General features: G+C 38.6%; 3 protein-coding genes across 10 annotated transcripts in view; 1 reads left to right on the top strand and 2 right to left on the bottom strand.

Moving 5' to 3' along the window:
• The window catches only part of Unc80 (unc80, NALCN channel complex subunit), a 25,552-nt gene extending 9,770 nt beyond the window's left edge, over positions 1 to 15,782 (bottom strand). Inside the window, exons 1-36 of one of the 5 annotated variants that reach the window (XM_077402196.1) lie at positions 15,373 to 15,782; positions 15,166 to 15,268; positions 15,014 to 15,062; positions 13,708 to 13,734; positions 13,100 to 13,120; positions 12,501 to 12,646; positions 12,263 to 12,410; positions 11,950 to 12,181; positions 11,684 to 11,757; positions 11,519 to 11,608; positions 11,357 to 11,434; positions 11,144 to 11,289; positions 10,782 to 11,039; positions 10,334 to 10,509; positions 10,078 to 10,241; positions 9,718 to 9,863; positions 8,752 to 8,781; positions 7,338 to 7,467; positions 6,941 to 7,135; positions 6,729 to 6,870; positions 6,164 to 6,544; positions 5,591 to 6,029; positions 5,322 to 5,445; positions 5,048 to 5,240; positions 4,839 to 4,980; positions 4,443 to 4,552; positions 4,123 to 4,313; positions 3,827 to 4,042; positions 3,615 to 3,750; positions 3,265 to 3,534; positions 2,893 to 3,150; positions 2,240 to 2,726; positions 1,369 to 2,008; positions 1,027 to 1,207; positions 782 to 963; positions 73 to 321 (exon numbers count right to left, since the gene is read on the bottom strand). In XM_077402196.1, the coding sequence (XP_077258322.1) occupies positions 73 to 321; positions 782 to 963; positions 1,027 to 1,207; positions 1,369 to 2,008; positions 2,240 to 2,726; positions 2,893 to 3,150; positions 3,265 to 3,534; positions 3,615 to 3,750; positions 3,827 to 4,042; positions 4,123 to 4,313; positions 4,443 to 4,552; positions 4,839 to 4,980; positions 5,048 to 5,240; positions 5,322 to 5,445; positions 5,591 to 6,029; positions 6,164 to 6,544; positions 6,729 to 6,870; positions 6,941 to 7,135; positions 7,338 to 7,467; positions 8,752 to 8,781; positions 9,718 to 9,863; positions 10,078 to 10,241; positions 10,334 to 10,509; positions 10,782 to 11,039; positions 11,144 to 11,289; positions 11,357 to 11,434; positions 11,519 to 11,608; positions 11,684 to 11,757; positions 11,950 to 12,181; positions 12,263 to 12,410; positions 12,501 to 12,646; positions 13,100 to 13,120; positions 13,708 to 13,734; positions 15,014 to 15,062; positions 15,166 to 15,251 (6,537 nt within the window). In that variant the 5' untranslated portion in view covers positions 15,252 to 15,268; positions 15,373 to 15,782. Of the gene's footprint in view, positions 1 to 72; positions 322 to 781; positions 1,208 to 1,368; positions 2,009 to 2,239; positions 2,727 to 2,892; positions 3,151 to 3,264; positions 3,535 to 3,614; positions 3,751 to 3,826; positions 4,043 to 4,122; positions 4,314 to 4,442; positions 4,553 to 4,838; positions 4,981 to 5,047; positions 5,241 to 5,321; positions 5,446 to 5,590; positions 6,030 to 6,163; positions 6,545 to 6,728; positions 6,871 to 6,940; positions 7,136 to 7,337; positions 7,468 to 8,751; positions 8,782 to 9,717; positions 9,864 to 10,077; positions 10,242 to 10,333; positions 10,510 to 10,781; positions 11,040 to 11,143; positions 11,290 to 11,356; positions 11,435 to 11,518; positions 11,609 to 11,683; positions 11,758 to 11,949; positions 12,182 to 12,262; positions 12,411 to 12,500; positions 12,647 to 13,099; positions 13,121 to 13,707; positions 13,735 to 15,013; positions 15,063 to 15,165; positions 15,269 to 15,372 lie in introns of all 5 variants that reach the window. The other 4 variants (XM_077402197.1, XM_077402198.1, XM_077402199.1 and 1 more) reach the window with 4 other exon arrangements.
• LOC143895231 (uncharacterized) lies at positions 12,679 to 22,373 on the top strand. 4 transcript variants are annotated; one of them, XM_077402221.1, is made up of 5 exons: positions 12,679 to 12,879; positions 13,587 to 13,796; positions 19,831 to 20,141; positions 20,377 to 20,603; positions 21,190 to 22,373. In XM_077402221.1, the coding sequence occupies exons 3-5, from the start codon at positions 20,048 to 20,050 to the stop codon at positions 21,913 to 21,915; spliced, it is 1,047 nt and encodes a 348-aa protein (XP_077258347.1). In that variant the 5' UTR covers positions 12,679 to 12,879; positions 13,587 to 13,796; positions 19,831 to 20,047; the 3' UTR covers positions 21,916 to 22,373. The 4 variants fall into 4 exon arrangements, with proteins under 4 accessions (XP_077258347.1, XP_077258348.1, XP_077258346.1 ...); XM_077402222.1 differs by lacking the exons at positions 12,679 to 12,879; positions 13,587 to 13,796 and adding an exon at positions 15,661 to 15,780; XM_077402220.1 differs by lacking the exons at positions 12,679 to 12,879; positions 13,587 to 13,796 and adding an exon at positions 15,967 to 16,139.
• LOC143895224 (uncharacterized) lies at positions 15,408 to 19,572 on the bottom strand. The gene has a single exon (XM_077402203.1). The coding sequence runs from the start codon at positions 19,054 to 19,056 to the stop codon at positions 16,402 to 16,404; it is 2,655 nt and encodes an 884-aa protein (XP_077258329.1). The 5' UTR covers positions 19,057 to 19,572; the 3' UTR covers positions 15,408 to 16,401.

Here is a 22,373-nt window from a genome sequence, read left to right as displayed (position 1 = left end):
TCGTTGGCAATTTTGTATAATGAATAAATAAAGTTTGTAAATAGAATAATTGAAAAAAGGCATATATTTTACCATCCACAGGATTGACAACGCGGTTCCAATTAATTTTTGGCCCTCCTCGTGCGGAGTGCGCACGTAAAACATAACATATCCAATAATATAATTGTACAGCGCGAACGCAGCCTGTTGCGGCAGTTTCGGCACAAATCTGATAAGATGTCTCAAAATCTTGAACATCAACTCTTGCTTCTCTCTTGTGAGACGCTCCAGCACGTATCGAAGAAATAAAGCGCTATCTTCCACCAAACAACTCCAGATTACCTGATATATAAAATAAATTAACATTATTCCCTGAATCCCTGATGGAAAAATGTCTCGAAATTGTTCATATTATTAACCAGAATTTCTATGACAATTTTAAAACTTTCTCAGAATTTTTCAGAATTTTTTATACGAATTAGAACGTTTTTCAGAAAAAACTCAAATAAAATAATAATAAAATATTTCAGATGTTTGCCACCCACACATCTTTGTAGAAATCTGAATAAATATGACAAAACCCGCGCAATTTATCAGAAAAATAGATAATACTGAAATATTTTGAAAATCCTCATCCAATTATTTCTGAAAGTATCTGAGAAATTTTACATATTTTTTTTTTAAACTTAATGAATTTAAAATATGAAAAGTTCTTAGAAAATTTCTGAGAAAATATGAGAATTTTGTTCACCAGGGTTGAATGACACAATATATAAAATAGCTCACAAATTTACTTCATTACCTGATATGCCACTTCGTATACCGCGTTTCCATCGTCAGAAACTGCTGGATCGTCCAAGAGATTAATAATTTGAACGATCGCTGAACACAGTGATGACGGAAACAACGAAAGAGCTGACTGGGCGTGATGCGTTTGAGTATTCCTTGGAACAGTATCAGCTGCATCTTCGTCCCCTACATTACCTTCATTAAAAAAGGAGAGAAATATTGCAAGAAATGCATAGAGAAAATGAATTGTATACATACCTTCATCGTGATCATCTCCCACTGGGCTCGGTTCGTAAGCGGCTTGTACGGTAATCGGTATCGTCGTAATTAGAAAATTTTCTCTCTCTTCCCGCTTCTTATCGTCCTGTGCCTGAAGAGCCTTCGTGATCAATTCGGTCTGTTGTTTTTTCCGCGTCTTCGTCGCGGTCACCAAAGATCTCTAAAATAAACGAATTCCGTAGATAGTCCATTAACCGTTGAAAATGTGAAATTACCTAACCCAACCATTTAATAATATTTTTTATAATTTAAATGAAAATAATATGTGCTTATCGGCTCGTATCGGCCTGAATGTCCTCGTTTAGATATTTATTCACTCACATGATGTTCCTGATTGATAGTGACCTCCTCCACTTTGGTTTTGACCTGGGGCATCCAGGGCGGATCGACCACCGGTAAAGATTCAATTCCGATCTTCGGTGACGGCAAAGTGAATTCTATTCCTGGCGGAGGTACTTTGAAAGTTAAGTGAGCCGCCTCCTCCATCCGCGGCCACACTTGGTATCGTAATTTCCACAGAACTTGAAATCGCAAAATTGCGTTGATGCGCACACTAGTGTTGTTATGTTGAAGACCCTTGTGCATCAGATCGCTCGCCTGGTTTGGTGCCCGTACGGCTGATACTATAAAAAGTGCCGCGGCTGATGCGGCGACTTCTTGATTGGATTCTAATAAGAGCTCCCACGCAACAGGCAGCACTTCCACGAACAAATCTTCCGTCATGACGACCGCCCCTTTGATTAAAGTAGCCAAAGGTGCGTGAAAAGCATCTTTCACTTGAGTCCTTATGTATTTCAAGACCGGTGGTGGCTCTTTATCTTTCTCCTCTTCAACAGTATATTTTGTTGTGACCCTTCTCAAGGATTCCTTGCCTCTTTCAAAATCCTGATCTACGAGATCTTTCGAGGAATCCCTTTGAGTTGATCGGCCGGATTGAGAACCATCCAGATTTTTTTCTATCCTGTAGAAGTATCCATTAAATTGGCATCAGATATAATTTGAAAAAAGATAGTTATTTATGTATAAATTTTGAATTGCGGATTTTTTTACAATCACATATCTGTATATGTCGACAAGAATACTTAATAAGTTGCTAATATATATTCTATTAATTTTGCAAAATATTTATTTAATATTTTATAAGTTAAATACTTATTCAATTAACAAATAGCTTTTTAAAGATTTTTATTACTTGTACTTGCGTCCCACGCTGTCTTTCCTTCGAATAGGCGACACCTGCGTGCTAGTTTGGTCAGATACTTTGCGGCTGCGTTTGTCCTTTTTGTCGTCCTTCTTATCAGTGTCAATGTCCAACAAACCCGTACCGTTCAGTATACCAAATTCCTCTCCATAGATCTTCTTCACCGATTTTATTAATCTGCTGCTAGCTCGCATTTGTCGTCGATGGCAGAAGGGATGGCAAAAGTTCTGATGAGAGCAGTAAAAATTGAAGGAATTGGCGAATTGCACGAGCACCTTCATCCACGGGAAATTCTTATTGGTTTCGTCGGTCTCGTTGCTGTCGCTCGGACTCTCCGGTGGTTGATCGTCGCTGAGAATGCCTGGCGATTCATCGCCACTGATCTCGCCGCCGACACCGGGTTCGGATGTGTCGCTTCTGTCAGAGAGCGAGCTCACTTTCCTCTTGGATTGAATCGAATCTGCCCGTTTTACCGTATCTATAGATGGAACGCAATATTATTACTTAACGTATAAATATCAATGTTAACAAAATTAATTCTGCAACGATATTAAGAGTAATTTAGATAGAATTAATTGTGCCATCTTTCACAGGGACTTATTAATATTTATATTATTCTCGATTTATTATCAGATTTCACTTACATGCTTCGCACTCCGTATCCTTGCCCTCTTTGGTGTTGCGACGAAGTTTAAGGCTTCTCTTCTTAAACGAACCAGTTGCAGCGCTGGCAGTACTGCGACGAAGGAGGAATGGTCTACTTTGTGGATGCACTGCCTGCATCCTCTTCGCTTTCTCCTTTTCGATATTCTGGGCTTCCTCACCTTGAATCGTAACATTCGATTTGCTGCTTCCCTCAGACTCATCAGGTTCGTAGAGGACAAAACTGATTTTGCGCTCCGCTATGGAATAAATTTATATTTTTGCCGGTCAAATACTTCGTGGGCCGCTTTTCGAAACAAGATGATTTTATTTAGAATAACGCGCTCGTTAATCACTTATTGTTCTAGACTAACCGACAACATCGCGATCGCCGGCTATAGATTGAAGACTCTGCGCGGATGCCTGTGAATGGCCCATGGATGACAAAGCCACGCTCCATCGTCGATTTGCTTCTCGACTGTACATTCTTTCCCAAGGCGGATGACGTTCCTTCGTCAACAGTTTGCTCGACTTCGGTAGAGTTTGGTAAGTCTCTCTCAGAAACGCCGTCACTTCCAGTAGCAGAACGCAAGCGACGAGACGTAACGCGAAGGGACATTGGGATCCATAATTATTTATGCTAGCTGAAAGTTATTAAATTTTAATTACGTTCTATCTGGACTGCTAAATTGATCTTCTGATATCTTGAGCACAGGAGTATTACCGTCATCAAGAAAATCTTCCTCCTCATCTTCCAGAATCAACTCTCTCTGTTTGCTTTCATCGGATACTATGCTGGTTATCTGCTCCATATTTTGCTTATCCTCGGTCAAGAACTCTTCCAAACGTGCCCCTATAGCCTGTTTTAATAACAATCTCGTATTTTATTTTGTCCAAAAATTCTTTCAATGAAGACGAAATGTCAATTAGAAGTACCTCTGCCCATTGATAAAATAATTTTCCCGCGGTGCGTTGTAATATATGAACACGTCTAAGTGCAGTGGAGGCGTTCCGACTGTTTATCGGCACCGACGGTCGAAAAATGGGAAAATTGTGTTTCATCCATGCAGGCCAGTGGCCTTTGTTGCACTGATGCACTAAATGTGCGCATTCCAGGATCAGGCAAGCGCGAGATACTACCGGCGCGTATGGCTGTAATCGCATAGTTAAATACTTAATTTCTATTGCGCTTCGCAAAAATATGAAATTAAAAAATACAAGGTAATTATTACAAGGTCCAGAAGCGACGCCATCAGATGAGAATCGGGAACAGAGCCTGGCTGGCAGGTCTCCAGGAGAAAGGAGAATCGTAACATTCCTTCAAATACCGCGGTGCGAGGTACCAATCTTCTCTCCTTCAGTACAACAAATTCGGATTCTCTGCAAGCCTCGCCGAGCTCCATGGAATTCTTTCGACTGAAATCTAATCGGAAAACAGATGCATACGACGGTAAATGAATATTCGCGGTTTTATGGCAATGAAATAATTTACACGCGATGGTATACACAAAAAAATTAATTTGTATGAAATTCAAGTATAAATCCATCTTACAGTTTCCGGGCGTTTCTTCCATGCTTTCTTTCTTCTTGCTCTTTCCAAAACCGATCTTATTCAACTGATCTTCCATCCGACGTTTCGCCTTTTGCAAAGTTATACCAACCCTAAGAAACAATCGCGTGCATCTCAATATATAATTTATTATACTAGAACTCTACAGGTGCGCGCTACCGCGCGCGCTCTGATTAAATAGCACATTACATTCGCGAATTTACTTGCTTAACCCTCTTACACACAAATTCTCAAAACGCAAGCGGCAGTCTCGAAACAGCATCGCGGAAAAGACACAACAATGAACATTTTATGCCTTTTTTAAAAAGGAATTCTTTATTTTTTAAAATAATGTAGTAATTTATATAGGCGAGCTAGCGTTTTAAATAAACGATTTACCCGCGACCAGTCCGGGACGCACTGCGATGATGACCGTAATGGAAGCTGGGTTGCCTAACAAAGCTGCCGTCTGTGGGCGACTCGCTACTTTCATGGCTATCGGTAGAATCGGTTCGACTGTACTCCTTCCGGAACCAGTTAACTAAAACCGATCAAAATGATTCAATATAATGGCTCACAGTTTGCTGCAAATGATTCGCGCCGCTCACCGATACCGCCAATTTGAAATCGCGTCGATTTCCGCGGTCCCAGAGAAGGCTCGCCAATACCTAAATTGCGTTCGCTCTGCCTGGGTGTCAATACGTGATGTTTCTTGCGCAGATTACCCAATGGGCTTTGACTAATCTTCACGTTGTCCTCGCTCAATTCTGTCTCGAGGAGACTCTGCAAGTTCGATCCCGCCTACCCAGTTAACCATTTTAATACCATACAGAATGATAGACAACAGGGTGATTATTGTGCGATCATTATTATTATATTTACAGCGCAAGTGGATGATGTGCTCCTTTTCTTAAAGAGGAATTTTCGCGTGCCTCTGTCGTCAACGGTGAAACACGTGTCTCCTCCAATGTCCGCGTGTTCCTCTAAATCCGATTGATGCATATGTCTGTGAAGTTAATAAATACGTAAAAAGACCGCGAGTTTTTAAAAAACGTTTATTCATTTCTCATCAAACTATAATAAAAATTGTATTTTTTTTTTTTAAGAAAATCACGTAACTATTATTAAAACCTTCGTATTTATCCACAAACCTTATGACACGTGTTGTCTGCATGTTGCTGTTACATCGTTTATTCGGTCGATCTGCGGAGTCTAGGATTCCACTTAAAGCAACCCGTCGGAAAATGCCACCGTGCGCCTCCTTGACGTATGTCATCAACTGTCGCACGTCGCAGTAGAGGCTGATGTTCTCTTGCGCCTTCAACTGCTTCGTGGAACCGATGAGACGCGTGACCAAGACCTTGAAGACGCAGGTCATGATCTGTCCCTCGATACCGCGCGTCCCGTAACCACCGGCATTGTACGACGTCGCGACGCCGCTCGCTGTTCCGATGACGTTGCCGCCGCTTCCGCTCGAGGTACCAACTCCGCTTCCGCCGGTTCCGGCGCCGATCATGCCGGCGCCGAAGTTCGTCGCGTATCCACTTTGGGTGGCCACGTCGGGCGATTTTCCCGACATTCTTTTTTGATCTAAGAATATGATGAAAAGCGAGAGAATAAGTCTTCTGCATTAACACGAAATTAAAAATCTGTTTTCCTTCGTATAGAACGGAGTTATCTCTATGTCACGTACAACGTATTTAATTCGTATTTAATTTACTTACTAAGCGGTGACAACAATGAGCTCGGATCGACGCAGTATCCGACATACGCGTGAAAGAAGTCCAAGATCTCCGTCAGCGGTTGCTCTCGCATCATCGTTCGTAGGAATCGCGAGAATTGACGGGAACTCGCGCGATGCAGTTTTGTCAGAATAGTCTGGCTCTGGGAGCGACAGATATCAGCCTGAGGCCCGCGCACCCCGTCCAAGCAACCGTGCGGGCAGCCTAGATGCCTCAACACTCTGATTACGCAATTCATGAGAAGATTGTGAGCGGTCGGCTTGTCCTTGCCGCTCGAATCGCATCTATGTTCCTGATGTAATTCTGTTGGCGAATCCTGTTTCTTCCCCGTTTCCGATTTATTGTCGATCCCCGTACCGGATCCTACACCAGAAATAATCGATTGACTTCGAAATGAACGTGATTACAAATTAAAAGATCTTTTATTTTACCCTCGTTTTTAAAAAAAAGAACACAAAAAAAGAAATTATTTAAAGATATAAAATTGCTACTAAAACGCTATTGCATTCTTAATACTATAATTATCTGATTAATCTAATTTCATTGCCTGCGTTACTGCCGACGGCTTCCTCTCGAAGGCAATGCTTCATCACCCCCATGTCCATCAAGAGTTCCATCAAGTTCAGCATAATCTCGCAAACTCGCGGCGTGCAGGTGGTGTTATCTCGCAAAGCAACGAAGTGTATCGCCTAGACATGACAAAATGCGCATGAAAAATTCAAAGAACTGAGAAGACGCAATCATATTTTGCAATTATACCTTCAAGACGACTTGAAGATCAACATCACCCTCCTTGGTGATGTAACACGCGGAGCCCGGAGCTTCCGGCACCTCGTCGCTCATGTAAGTGATGTTAGAGTCCGTCTGGGACCTCGTGAGACTAGGTTTTCTCTCGGAACACAAACGACCTGGGCCTTGGACGCTGATAACATCTAATTGACTGTCGATGGATCCCTGAAGAGGAAATAGCCAAGTGCTCAACAATAATAAAAACAGTAGTTATTATAATAATTTCAAGAATAATTAGCAACAATCATGCTATTAATTAAATTGTATCCTGTACACATGGGATAAGAAAGAAATCAATTTGAGAACACCGTTCTGACTTTATGTTATCGTGCGATCGTACTTCGCAGAAAATGGCAGGTTTCTTTACCTGACGCTTCATGTAATCGGGGGATGGAGTTGGCGTGTGTTCCGTGACGGTGATAATAGGGTTCGGCGCGGTGTAGGATTGACTGTAAAACCGACTCTGTTTTCTCTCGATGCGAGTATCGCCGAGGTACCTATAAAACAGCATGGGTCAGAAATCCAATTTGATTTGTGTTGTTTCGAATATCCTCATGCTATTTGCCAAAGTGAGCCCTAGTCAAGCACTATGATCTCGTCTCTATTATCTCGATCTACGATCGTGCGCCTGCGATTCCGTCGACACATGCACGATGATTTTTAACGACTTTTCAACGTTGCCCATACGGTAATGAGTACAAGTCTTACAGATTAAAAATTATTATGTAATTAGAACAAAAAATATATTTAAAAATTTTCAAATAGATGTGTGTGTGAAGCAACAAGAAAACTCCAGTCATAAAAAATAACATAAATATTAAAATCTAACACTTATGTTAGTACATGTACTAACATAAGTGTTGAAGTTGATGAAATTTTTGTAGAAAATGGATTAATATTAATAGATATTTGTTTTTATCTTTTGTGTGTGTGTGTAAGTATACTTGAAACAAATCTTAAAACTTAAAATACTAAACTGTTACACATTTTGGGAATGTTGTATCAATTCATTTGAATAAATTAGAAGAGACGAGACCAGATTTTTATTTGTTTATTAATAAACAAAAAATATATTAATTCTCGTAACAGCAATTTAAATTAAAAGATCAAAGGGCAACGTTATTCGATTTCTAATGTATCTCATTATACGACATGCACAAATATGTAAAACATGAGGATGTTTCTACAATGTAATCTTCTTATTTATATATCTATTACAGGACTATGCTGGAATATAAAGCAATAGATTAAAAGCAATATAAGAGGAAAGTTATTAACTTTGATAAGTAATTTTAATTTTAGTGCACGATATAATTTTAATGTAGTGTAGTACACATTATATACATGTAATTAAAATAGAGATGTCATAAACAAAAAGTCATTGATTTCAAGAATTAAAAAATTATTATTACATATGTATATTATATATATGTATATATATGTATATTAAAAGGATTAAAAGAGAAAGAATGAGAAAGAGAAAGATTTTGTGTACAGAATCAACAAAACATAAATTATTATTAAAACTGTTATGTAACAGAAACACTGAAACAATCATTAAAAAATTATTGTGGATAAGATTTGTCAGTAATATACGGAGCGGGTTTGGTAATGTGCCTCGTGTGCCTTCATGGATTCTTGCCGATGTGCCGATGCGACTGAATTTCGGTGTGTTTATTAAGGAGTAAAAGTGCGCCCTACCGAAAGCAGGAAGCTCGTAAAAGAAGCGTGTGAACCGAGCTGCAGTACGGAACTTCCTCCGAATGACGTTGATGACTTACCCTCCCGCGGTCAGCTCGTTAATCAAGCAGCTGAGCACGAGTTCGGGGTGAAAGGGCGAACGAGAGAGAGAAAAGAGACACACACAGAGAAAGTCCATTACGCATAAGTATAACGATAGGCTTATCGATATTTAAGCGCTGGATTAATTGTCGGAGAACATGAGCTACATTCTTAGACCATATATCAAGCTAATTTCAATACATAGCACAAATTGCTTCAATTAACGCACATTGGTACTATTTTAGCAAAAAAATATATATATATATACTGGACTGTATTTAATTCTAAAAAATATACGCTATAAATACGAAGGAGTTATAAAGAAATCTAAATGTATGCATTATTCGCCCGATTTATGGTCGAAAATATCGTTCGAGATAGTCAATGTTGGATCAAAATTTTTTATAAAATTTTGTATTTAAATTTTCATAATAAATATAATAACGATTGTGAAATACATATACCAAAATTCAATCGTAATATTCGATTATAAAAATAGCATTAAAAATTTTTGAAATATTCTGCACACAAATAAGTATTTATATATCATCCAATATTGATTCTCCTCTATATACTCGTAAATTCTTGCTCTAAACGTTCGTCTCTTATTGCAGTCTAAGCACAACTACATCCCTCTTGGCTATTATTGTTATCACACAATTAAAGATATAGATATAATTAACTTCTTAAACTAGCCTACAAAAATATGTGCGCGCTTAAATACACGACGTATAATTGTCTCAAGTTTATTCAGAACTAAAATTGCACAAAATTATGTAAAACCTTTATTTGCAGTAAATTAAAAAAGTAATACGTAAGTTACGTATTACGTAAGTTAGAATAACGACGAAACGCCTGTATTTACGTGCAAACGAAAACGATCAAAAGTAATAAAGAAAAAAAAAATAATGTAATGTCGAAGTTCTTTATTGTTATCTTTCTCCGATGAAGCTAACAGCGCCTACCTTAAACTCGGCATACTCTTCCCTTTGATTAGATTTGTAGGATGCTTCATGTAATCGATGTCCTTCGCCTCAAAAATCTTTGAACTGGCCGAGGTTCGTCTCGAGGTCAAATGATCTTCTCCAGTATCAAGACTTGTATGACGTTCCTAAAAATTAATGTTAGAAATGAATAATTAATACAGTATATATTAACAATAGATCTTTTAACTTTTAGATAAAAATTTAAAGAGACACTCTACAGATAAGGACCATATAAGAAATTTATGGATAGATTCGATTATAATTTATACAGATATATAAGATAAAATTATTATATTTTTCTATTACTAATAATATCAAAAAACTGAAACAGTCACTTACCTGCTCGAACAACATCTTGGGTTCATCCTGGCCAATTTTCTCAAGTGCCTTCTCCGATTTCGAGAGAAGTTTTGTTTCCACAAAAACCTTGAGATCGGCCATCTTCATGCGCTTCTTCGTTTTCTCGCTGGCACGTCTGGTATGTCGCGATTCGCTTTCATGGACTTCGCGTACAATTCTAAAAATGTGACCAAGTCTACACAGAAGAAGAAAAAGGATCTATTTTGAGATGGCAAAAATCATCACGAATACGTACTCGCTACCAAAGAAGTGTCGCGCGGGTCGGGCACCTCTATTAAGTCCTTCGATACGTCCTTCTTTTTACTCTCGGGGCTCTGATAAATCGAGACTTCGATTTTCGGTATGGGCAAGGAATTGCTCCGGCGACGCGGCATCTGTTGCACTGAGGTTTCTTCATTGATTCTTCGTAGCCTACAATACAGAACCATATATTCGTCAAAATAACTGCTCAATTTTTTACATGTTTATTTTATAAATATGGGAATTATCTTAATATAGCGACGTCTAAGAAGACCTAAACGTATAAGAATTATTTTAGAATCCTTATCTATATCTTTACATTTGTCAAAATCCTTTTTATATTAATATTTATATTATGGTAAATACTCCGTGTGTATTAAAATTGTTGGAACATCAAGCGTTCACAAAGTAACATTGATTCTAATTCGCACGAGATAACTGACCGGTAGTAGAAAAATTGAAGAGCCCAATGAACACCTTCCTCCTGCCATTGAGGTACGAACAGGCATCTCAAAGTGGCCACGTCCAGAAAGGTTGCCGCGCGAACGTCCGAATCGATGATCGTAGAACTGGCGGTGTGCTCGGTTGTAGTTGCCTCAGCAGATTGACGTTGCACCGAGAAACTTCCGCGTGTTTTCGAAGTTTCTTGCGTTTCCTTCTCCGTTTTAGAAATTTTTTCCTCTTTCTCCTTGTCCGTACCTCTAATCAGGAAGATATTTAGGCACGACAGTTTTTCTTCTTAATCATCTTATCTTATACATTTAGTTCGATTAAATGAAAGTTATAGTCGTGAAACTTAACTGACCCGGTTTTCGTAGCTTTTTCATGATACTGTTTGCACGTGTCCAATCCAGAAATTGCCGTGACTTGCTCTATCGTAAACTGTTCTATCGTAGATCTCGAGGAGCTCGTTGTCCTGCCCATCGCGACGTGAAAGATGCTGGCCTCGCCCTGCGGTAGCCACAAAAATATTATTTGCTCTGCGCTCAGCCTCGAGACATTACCTCGTGTAACTCACTGCAAATATGGTGGAAACTTCTTTTACCCCGTCAGGCATTATCTCTGATTCACTCAAAGATGGTAATCTAAATATTACCTGTGACAATGAAAAATATTTTAAAATATATATCATTTGTCGAATAATTCAAGATTAATGTTTATCCTAGTCATATAAATTTACCACGTGCTCGTCCTCCGCGCCAGAGCTTTCCTCGGGGATCGTTTCCGGGAAAACCGTATCCTTTGGTGACGACAGCCAAGTACTCTGCTGCTGTTATTTTTACAAAAATCACTTTTCATATAATTACAAAACTTTAATAACGCTTATCTTGGATTGTAAACTTACATCTTCTTCAATTACTTTCGAAGGTGGCGGAGCACTTTGATCCGAAGTTGATTGGCTAGGTGGACTTTCGACATCTAAACAATGTTTAATAAAAAAAAGTTAATAGATGAAAAAAGATATATTGGGTTAAATATGATGATATCATTAAATATGACAGTACCATTAAATATTAACAATATCGTATAATGCAATTTGTAGAGAAATACATATATTATAAATATATTCAGAAACATACAGATCTGTTTAATTAATTAAAATAAACTCACTTCCTCCAACAAAAACATCATCCGACAATATGTGAGGCTTGGCAGATTTAAAAGATTGACTCCAATAAATGCGCGGTTTAGCACGACAATGCGCCGTGAAACATGTTGCCTCTGGATGTCGGCATTCGTACATGGCAGACCATACTTTTAGGCCATTCTCCAATCGTAAATTCGTCTTGAAGTCAATGTCCTTTAAGTGATTGCACAAAGGTGCAAATAGATAAACGAAGAGCTAAAAGCAAGAGACCTGTTATTTCCGCAATCTATGTTCCATCAAACCGCATAGAGAAGCGGAGAGACTTCAATAACTTACAGTCATGGTGGGTATCGGAAACAAGTAGAAAAAAGGATTTGACTGATCGGGCTCGTTCTCGGCGCACTCTTCAGCCGAATCCAAGAGTATCCAGTGAAGAATATAAAGAAGAGTCGTTTCCATCGTGCCGAGGGTCTGAAAATCCTTCCTATAAAAGATTAAAATGGCAACGACTTGTTGCGTGAAAAAAATTCAAAAAAGTAGTCTGAAGATTACACGATATTCAAGTATGACTCACCTATTGTGTAAGAGACTGGCCGTAGCATGGAGAACGTAAGGAAGAGCGGCTTGAATCAAACGCCAGCGTGGTACGCTTCTTAATATCTCGCTCAACGAGGGTGTCAGATCATTATGAAGATCCTGCACTAAAACTCTTTCAAGGCACTATGGAAAAAAGAAAGAAGTACTTTAATGAAAGTTTTAACATTCTTTTTATTGAGCATTCCCATTGGAGTTTCCGGCAAGATCTGAAGGACAGAAGATAACCTTGCAGAGACACTTTTTTTTCTGACATTTAGGTTAGGACACAATTAGAAAAGGAAAGCGTCCCTGTGTGTGTGTGCAATGTCTTCGCAGTCTATATATTTTGCAAGTTTATTGAAATAATTACGTCTATGGTATGTACCCTTTCTTAAACAAATATAATTTATAAGGCCCAATTTCACAAATGTCGATTAACTTTTAATCATAGGTTAACTAGTCTCTTCGTAGGGACGTTAGAAAGAAACGAAGAGTAAGTTGATCTAAGGTTAAAAGTTACTTAAACGACATTTGTGGAACTGGGCCTAAATAGTTATTACATATTTTTTATATTTTCTAGAAAATACATATACTGACCGTGCACGCTTCCTTCATTTCCTGTGCAAGCATTTTGGAAATAGACAAACATTTAATCAGAAAATGAAAAAATTAATTAACGCTTTAAATAATTAATTTTGTGTGACAGTTTACAAGCAAAACTAGGTGAAACATTATTATATTTAATGAATAACAAATTATTATGTAATCGTGTGATGTAGATTGTTTGATCTGCAGATAATATCTGTATCAGTTGATGCAAATACTGATATTAATACTCGATTATGACAATGTGGGTGTACTAACTTTCAGTACAACAACGTAAATATTACAAATTTATCTAAAAATTATCATCGGGGATCAATCTATGTTAAAATAAAAAAATTGGGATGTACTTTTTTAATATTAAACATATAACTAAGTTTGACTACATTATATGTAATGTATTGTTATATGTAATGTTTATTTCAGGTTGTGCTGTAGAGAATCAATGCAGTACATCTACATTCTCTCTGTCTGATTACAGGAGAACGAACATATAGCGAGAAATGCAAGGATGATAAAACCACAGGATTCAATATATCGGAAACGAGAGCAGTTTTGTGTGCAAGCTCACAGGCAGATATTAAACGGGCGAGCCAACTTACATGATGGCCTGGCGCGTGTTGACAGAACTGCAGGTGACACGTGGAGGCGGCCGTGTGGACAGGACATTTTATTAGTGCAAGTAAAGCAGGTATTGCATAACTTAGGACTGACGGGTGGAAACAATTACAGGAGACTCTTGAATAACACGGTATACTTGAACTATTGCATGAAGTCTCCGAATAGCACAGTAAAAAATGTGACAACCTTACTTTTTAAAAGTTTTTTTAAAATAATAATCCCTTAGAACAAAACGCTCAATTTTAACGGTTTTCAATAGCACGGAACGTGATCTCCAAAATTGTATGAATTCTAGGTCTCATGTAACACGATTTTTAGTAACACGCAAATAATTAATTACGTTATTCGAGGGTTATCTATAATTGTGCATATTGTATTAAATCACCAATTGCTTTCGTACAAAATCCTTACAGATAAGGACCAATATGCTCTTAAGGTTTAACGCAAATTAAAGATATACAGGATAGCTAGGAAAAGAGATAGAGTATGTCCATTAAGTATATACAAGAAAATATTGTGTTTTTCTTTAATCTAAGAAGAGTAGGAATAAATATCACTTATAATGCATATGATATTATAAGCCATCCCAGGTAGCAGGACGACGTCTAAAGACGTCTTAATGACGTTTTATTGACGTTAGAAACATCATTAAGACGTTATTAATACGTCATTTGACGTCACTCTGCTACCTCTCTGGGATGAGATCTTCCATAGTTTATTGTCTGTAAATAGTTTTGTAAACATATGTATACACGATGTAAAAGCAAAATATCGTGAATTAATATCGTAATTAATTTCACGTCACTCTTAAAAGAACAATAAGCGTTATGATGACATAATGATTTAATCTTTACAAGATATATATATTGTTATTCAAGATATATTGAAGCCACGAAGTAGAATAGACTCACACTGGTAAACATATGAAGCAGGCTGAACAAAAAGCACACAGCGATTTTGACAAAGACGATTACGGAAAGCGGAAACCGGCAACCGGAAGGAAGGGTATCCTTCCGTATAGTAGGGTATAAAAGCAGTTTTATATTCACAAAAATATCCGCCTGGCTGGATCGATGTCTCAGAATCGATAATACATATTAGAAACAAGGGACTATATTAATATCGAGAAGAAGCGATCGCGGGTATTTCGTTTGATCGATCATTTTGACGAATCTTGTTCGCAGTACATTTTCACGTTTTATGATTGTGGCTCAAGTGTCTTTAATAATATTTAACAATTTCTTTTTCTTATAGTTTAAGAACGATTTAAAATATTGAATCAATTACCGTGCAAGATGCTTCGTGAAGTTTTCCTAGTTTAGCTCGAATAAATGGCCTGAAAAATAATAAAATAAACCACACTTATTTTAAGATAGATATAGGCACGCTGCTGTTTTTTTGGAGGAAAAATAATAAAAAATTCTCTTTAATCAGCTGACCTTATATGACGCCAAAGGAACATCTGAACTGGAATAGGCAACGGATACTCCTGCGTTCCTCCATCCATAGATCCCCGTTTATCCATGATTGCTTCAAATGTTACTAAAACATTTTGAGATCTCGAATGAGATTGTGCAGCTTAATTAAACAAACATGATAATAATCAGTCCAATCGTTAGTGCTGCCATCGCAACTACGCGTCTCACCTCACAGAACAGATCCTTCCAATTTCAACCGCTAATACGCCTATGTCTTGCACACACCCTCGGTAGACAACAACGCTCCATCAGCCAGAGTGGATCAATCCTCGATTGGAGAAACGTCGGAACTGTACGCTCGCGAGAATCGAGAACCAAGATAAAAACCGATCTTGTCTCCCACACAAAATTTACACACTTATCCCTGTCTTACGAGGGAAATTCATTCTTCGCCGTAAAAAGGCACACTTATCGCGCAATATTGTCGGCGCGCGTTGGACGCAGCCGCCGGAAAACGCCGACGCCGGGCATGACGTCGTCGAAGGGTAGCGCCGCACCGAGAAGAGAGAATATCACGTGCCACTCGGCCTAGTAACACACTTCCGTCATTCCCTGTGGATATCCTGCGCGACGCAGGTATGCACTCCGGCGCCGGAATAGCGTGTAACTGAAGGGGGACCTCGCGGTCTACGCGTCCACACGTCCTCGCGAGAAGGATGGTGAATGCGCGTGCGACTCTCGGAAAATCCAATGCGCCGGTCGTTCCATCGATCAGCCCAGGAATCTGCTGCTGGACCACCCCGTACGGGAGGCGCGAGCCACCCCTTTGCAGCGCGCCACGTTGTGCTGCGTCGCGCCACGTTCCTATCAACCCATTTACCCACCTAGCCCATCTAGCCGTTTACTCGAGCAACGCCCGATATAACGATGGGCGAGGCCATCTTCCTGGGGAGCAATGACTGGCGAAGAACGCGTTATTTACCCTTCGTTTCAGGGTGTGTACCGTTAGATTGTGATAGATTGATCCGGGGGATACCAACCGATAATTTGCTTTTCACGTTAAGATATTGCAGCTTTTGCACCATTAAAGTTGGATTAAAGCTAAGCTGAAATATACGTTGGATTAAAGCTGAGATGTAATATACGATAATATAAAAAAAAAAAAAATGAAGAGGATATAAAAGATAAAAGAGATAAATTTAAATGAGATCGACTGATTTATTTTCAGATATACATATTGGAACTTAACTAACGAGTTTACTTTGAAATCCTTTTCCACCGCCCGCCGTTGCTCCAATCCATAACATCTTCAGCATTCTTATGTGTGTCAAGACGCTCTTCGGCGATTCTTTTGTTGGAAAAATTCTCGACGTTCTTTAACGTCATATCCAACTCGAACACGATTTCCCGCGCACTCGTCATTACTTCACCTGTTTTCGGAGTCTCTTCAGGATTCACCGGACTGATTTCTATACATATTTCTGTATTGTCATCTGTATCGCCACTTATTCTGCTCGCTTCTTCACTGATGATTCTACAAACGTTGCGCCATAATTCTTTTTCGTTAGGATGAAGAACTTCGACAAACTCCCGAAAATTTTCCCAGTCCATATCTCTACTGTTCTCGAGAATTTTACGATAAATTGACAACATTTCTGCCATCGTATATTCATTGTTTTTTCCAACGATGTTTTTTAGTGACGCATCCTTGTAAATAATTTGTCGTATGATTTTATTTCTAGGATTATCTGCAGAAACGGAAGTCGTATTCTCGTGATAAATCTTGACGGAATTCTTGGATCTATTCAGATTCTGGTTACGTAAATTTACAAAATTACCTTGCCTTTTAACCGAACGATCTTTACCTTCTGACAAGTCAGACAATTTAGTTGGAACACAATCATCCGCGCAAATATTTCTTATCTCATTGTCTGTCTTATTGAAATGAGCAAATGCGGCGTCCGCGGATTTAGAATGCAGTAACTTTTTGCCATTTAGCATGTTGTTTATTAAATATTTTTTGTAAAAAAATGTCGAATCCCTATCCGATACAATTGTTTTGATTAAATGACAAATTTTTCTTCGTGTTTCTGGCGATAATCGAACTAAAATATTTGACTCATGTGTATATAGCTCGCCTATTGATTCTTTTGCATTACCGGAATGTCTGTCTTTCGCAATTTGAGCTCTGACATGTCGAGCGATATCTAGAGAGGGTCTTGATGAAACTAATTGGCGACCTCGATTGACGTCTTTGTCGTCTATATTATTTATCTCATATTTCCTATTTAGAGATCCGTACATCAAATTCTCAACGGATGACGAGCTAAAGATAGTAGCGTCGCTTTCTCTTCTTTGCTCCTGAAGAGCGCAATCTTCAAGAGAATCCTTCTCCATGTGATTAGACCAGTTATCCGTTTTCGTCTTTTCTACCGCGTGAGAATATCGCGAAACATTTGCAGGGAAGTTAACGTTCTCTCTGCTATTGTCTATTCTCGGCAAATGTCCCGATTCGTCGAACAACCAAAATCCCGCGTCACGTTGCGAATAATCCTCTCGACTGCCATACAAGACGGAACTCCGTCCGTCTCTTGCGTCGTCCGGGCGAGTACAGCGTTTTTCTTGCAATTTCGAAAGAAGTTCGTTCTCTTTCTCGTCTAACTCCGTAAATTGACCACGTGCCAAATATTTCACCGTGTCGACAACCGGATAAATATCGCCGCGTTTGTCGAGCGGTTGTTGCGAAGCTTGGATATTAGAACGTCGATCTCTTGCCAACGAATCATCGATTTGCGATTTAGGTTCATATAAAATCTCTCTCACGACTTCTTCCCTGTCGATACTGGCGTAGGCTTTTATCGCATTTGAAGATTCACACTTATCAGGATTATTTCGTTCAGCACTATTGCATTCGTATCTTTTATTCTTTCTCTCTATTTCCAAATTCGTAATATATAATCTTTTAATAGCATTATTATCGGGATAAAATTTATTTTTAATTGTGGGATTAATACTGGCTTTCGTAACAGATATATTATTAGCTTCATTTGATCTTTTGACACATTTCTTAATTACGAAAGAATGTTCTTTAGTTGGCAATAATTCAATTTCGCTCAATTTGTCTGTATATTCAGTTTGATTGTTCACTTTAGAGTCATTGATTCTTGATTGCACATTATTTATTAAATTTGGAGAACTTATTAAAATTTCTGATTTCTCATTATTCTGATTATTATTGATACAATCGCGTTCGGCAACTGTAGCTTCATCATTGAGTCTGGTTTTTGTCCTATTTCTTTTAAGTTTTTTGATAGTAGGGTGCGATTCTAGTATGCAACTGATTACCCCGCAATGTTCACATCTGTGCAAAGAAGAATCGTTTGAAAGGAGATCCTCTAATTTCTTATGACGCTGAGCTAACAAACATTGTAACGCTCGCAAAATTTCGTTACAGCAATTATTAGTCAGCAAGGAAACTCGAGAATCAGAGTCTGTAATAAAGTCGAGGATTTTATAAATCGCTCCTAGCTCGATGAAAGGTGCAACTGATGCATTATTCGTGTCGTTACATATTTGAGAATGTATATCTTCCTTATTTACTTTATCCTTCGTTCGATCGTGTGATTCTTTCTTATTTCCGTGTAATGTAGAAATCGGCTTATCCGACTTGAAAGAGCGCGGTGAATAATCGTGACAGGTAAGTGGTGAAGATGTAATTTCCGATCTTTCAGCATTTCTGTATGTATCTTTTTTGTTTTTATTTCCATCGAAAAGACAAAAATCTAGTTTACTTTCTCGCTCACTTATGGTACTTAAAGTTCTCGTCGAAGGTACTATTGTACTATTCGAAAATGTGGCTTGGGATGTAACCGATGGAACTATCATTACTTTCCATAAATCATTGTAATCCATATTCAATGATATGCAGCAGTCGCAGAAAGAACTTTTCGCGATGACGCATTTTCTTCTATATTGATTTTTCTAGCGGAAGATGAGCATTATTATTTACATGTTTAAGATTACATTTTTGATAAATAACTATTAAATGCATTATTATGTGAAGTTTGACAAGTAGTTTTGTTACCAATTATGCTGTATATTTATTCATCGAAATGGGTCATGGAAAATGATGCATCTTCTATTGTAATCAAATTTGGATAATTAACGTTCGGTTATATTACAAGATAGTCTTATCGAAGTTGTATACAGTTACATAACATACATAGGTTATAAATAAAATTTGATAAGATTAACATGAAATTTGCCATTTAAATGTTTCGCTCATAAATTCCGCATGGCTTTATGATCACTGATGTCTGACACACACAGCATCATAAATCTGTTATATAAAAATATATACAGTAGACAGAATACAAATAAATTAAACATATATGAATACAATAACTATTTATTTAATGCACATAATTTAATGATGTCTGGTAGCATCATTATATAAATATACAGTAGACAGAATAAATAAATTAACAGACAAATAAATTAAACATATGAATACAATAACTATTTATGTAATGCACATGCAAAATTTAATATAATTATCTCAAGTTTTAACATTAAGTTAAATCTTTGTATATAACATTTTTGTATCTCTCCATTATTGATGGTAATTTAAAACGTAAAGATATTACAGAAAATGTCGTGCTTTATTAATTGTAAATTATTTTGCAGAAATATTAAATATACAAGAGCATCACCTTCTATACAATGAACAAAGCACCATCTACGCGGGAAAAAGCGTCGCATTGTGAATAATCGCAATCGTGATCAACATCGAGTCTATGCTCGCGAAAATATAACAACTAATAACAAGTGACTGTTTAGCATATCCCATCAGAACATTCAGCATTCAGAACCGGCGCGGTGGAAGAGGTTGCCTTTTGCGAGAATGCCTCAAATCATGGCAGAGGCATTCGCGAGAGGACTGCTAGACAAGATAATGATAGAAGTTCTGGACGTTATAGATCGCGATGCAGAGGATGGTAAGGTGCAAGCTCGTCTGTACTTTTCGCGAATGTAACGGCGGATTGAATAATGAATAGAGACGTTGTTGTATGCGTATACGATGTTGTTCATTGATAAACGCCATTTCACGATGCTGTTTCGCTACAGCATCATTGCGATTGACATGTATTTCGCGAAGATAACTACGGGCAGACGCGTATAATTATCCCTATTAGACGCTAATAATATATACGCGATAAACACTGTTATTAGGAAAATCCTGGGAACAGCACGTCAATGAGGAAACAGGCGGAATATCAGAATATGCTCATTCGGAATATGTATACGGTAGACAACAAGCGAACGAACGTACGCACGTGAATTACAGCAAGGATGAAGAGATAGACTTGATCGCGAAGATAGTGCGCGATTTGCGCGACATACGGATCGGAGATTCGCGCTATGTACTTCCGCCTTCATTGTTAGCGTTGGAAAAACAGGTAATTGGATGTAGCTATAGAGGTAACACCAACTTTCCAAGACGTAATTATTCTATTATAATCAATTACATAAAGATTATAGTTATTTAAGAAAAGAGAAGGGGAGAGAGGGAGGAAAAGTAATAAAAATACAAAAAATTTCAAAGAATAAAATTTTTAATAAGTCGAATAATACAATATCAAATTATTTTTTTACATATACTATTTTTTTAAGTCGTCAAGATAATTTATTTCTAAAAGAAGGTTATTGCGCTAGCTTCAGCAGTTCTATGATCAAGTAAAATTGCAATCGCACCTTTTTTATATTAAAATATTAAAGAAATGTACTTGTTTTAATTTTGAATTTTATAAGAAATTAAGTTAAAGTTAACATTGAATTTTGTATGTGTTTATTTCATCACAGTCGCCTCTAGCTTATGCGTGAGCCGTATAGCTGCAATTGCAGAGCACTCATGTGCGACAGGTCTTGCAACACATTTGCGGTTGACTCTAGTGCCGCATTTGTATCATATTAATTCCACACGCGACTAAACCTTGCGTGTTAAGATAAGAGGGTTTACTCACGCGCTTGTCCTCGCTTAAACAGGTAAAATGCGTCGCACGCAACGACGACGCGCCGCTCACGAATCCGACAACCGACGTTGCCGAAACTCAGCGCACGACCCGAGGTCAAGGTGACACGCATCAGATTGTACACGCGGCGATCTTTGAGCCACCGACCGAACTGACGGAGTCGGTGAAGATGGTACGGAAGAAGAAAGAAGGCGAAGTGGCCAACGAGGCTACCAACGTGTCCGTCGGTCTGTTACAGCAGCTGATCGAAGATCTGGAGAACAAGGCGGTCTCAGCCTACTCCGAAGACGATGCTCCTTTAGAGTCGATCAGCAAGGAACACGTTGTCGTTTGCGAGGAGAAGGAAGAGCAATTCATTAGGACTATCGAGAGCAATCCTGGCGACACACACGAGATGACAATGAAGACTCTTCGAGGTAGCGAATCAATCGGCCGCTTCCGCGTCATCGAACTGAAGCACGACGAAGAACTGAGGTCTCACTCGAGTCACCACGTGGCGTCCACCTCGAGGGAAGTCGCCCTCGAGGAAGTTCAGATTGAGAAACGCGGGTCAAACTCGTTATCGTCGTTGAAACCGTCGCGCGACGACGGCATCACGACCGCGGATCAGATACTACCCATCAACGACGCGGAGAAGCGAAAAACGTTCAACGAAGCGACAGCGAAGAAGAAGAAGAGAGGCTTTGGCAGCCGATTGAGGAAACTCTTCCGCGCCGCCTTCGGTCGCCGAAAGAATTGATGCTGTGAGTTCCAGAAGGAATGCTATCTCGCAATATATATGTTAAACGACGACGATTCCCGTTCGCTCATGCAGAAGCTTTTTAGTCATGTATTTTTTAGACAGAAACATGTCCACGAATATACAGCGAGTAAAAATAAACTGGCCGCGGGCGATCCCCGCAACTTCAGCATTCAATACAATTTCGGTGCGACGCGTGAATCAGACTCTCTATACATTCCTAGATAGTATTCGCAAGCGTTGTACACGAACCCGCAAAATTTTGTAAAATATATAACGTCTGATGATCTCACATAATTCGTCTCACGTTCTTAACAACGGTTAGCTTAAGCGATTTAGTTTAGAAATCGATAGTCGTATAGAAGCTGACTCGCGGCGCCGAAGGCCGAGAGTATATTTTTGCCCGATCCGTCTATCGGGCGCTGCAGATCTGGCAATCTGACATAGGAATGTCGCTG

This window comes from Temnothorax americanus, unplaced genomic scaffold (genome assembly GCF_048541705.1).
Source record: "Temnothorax americanus isolate GAGA-0224 unplaced genomic scaffold, ASM4854170v1 Scaffold15, whole genome shotgun sequence".
Classification (NCBI taxonomy): domain Eukaryota; kingdom Metazoa; phylum Arthropoda; class Insecta; order Hymenoptera; family Formicidae; genus Temnothorax; species Temnothorax americanus.
This window is presented reverse-complemented; position numbering and strand designations above follow the sequence as displayed.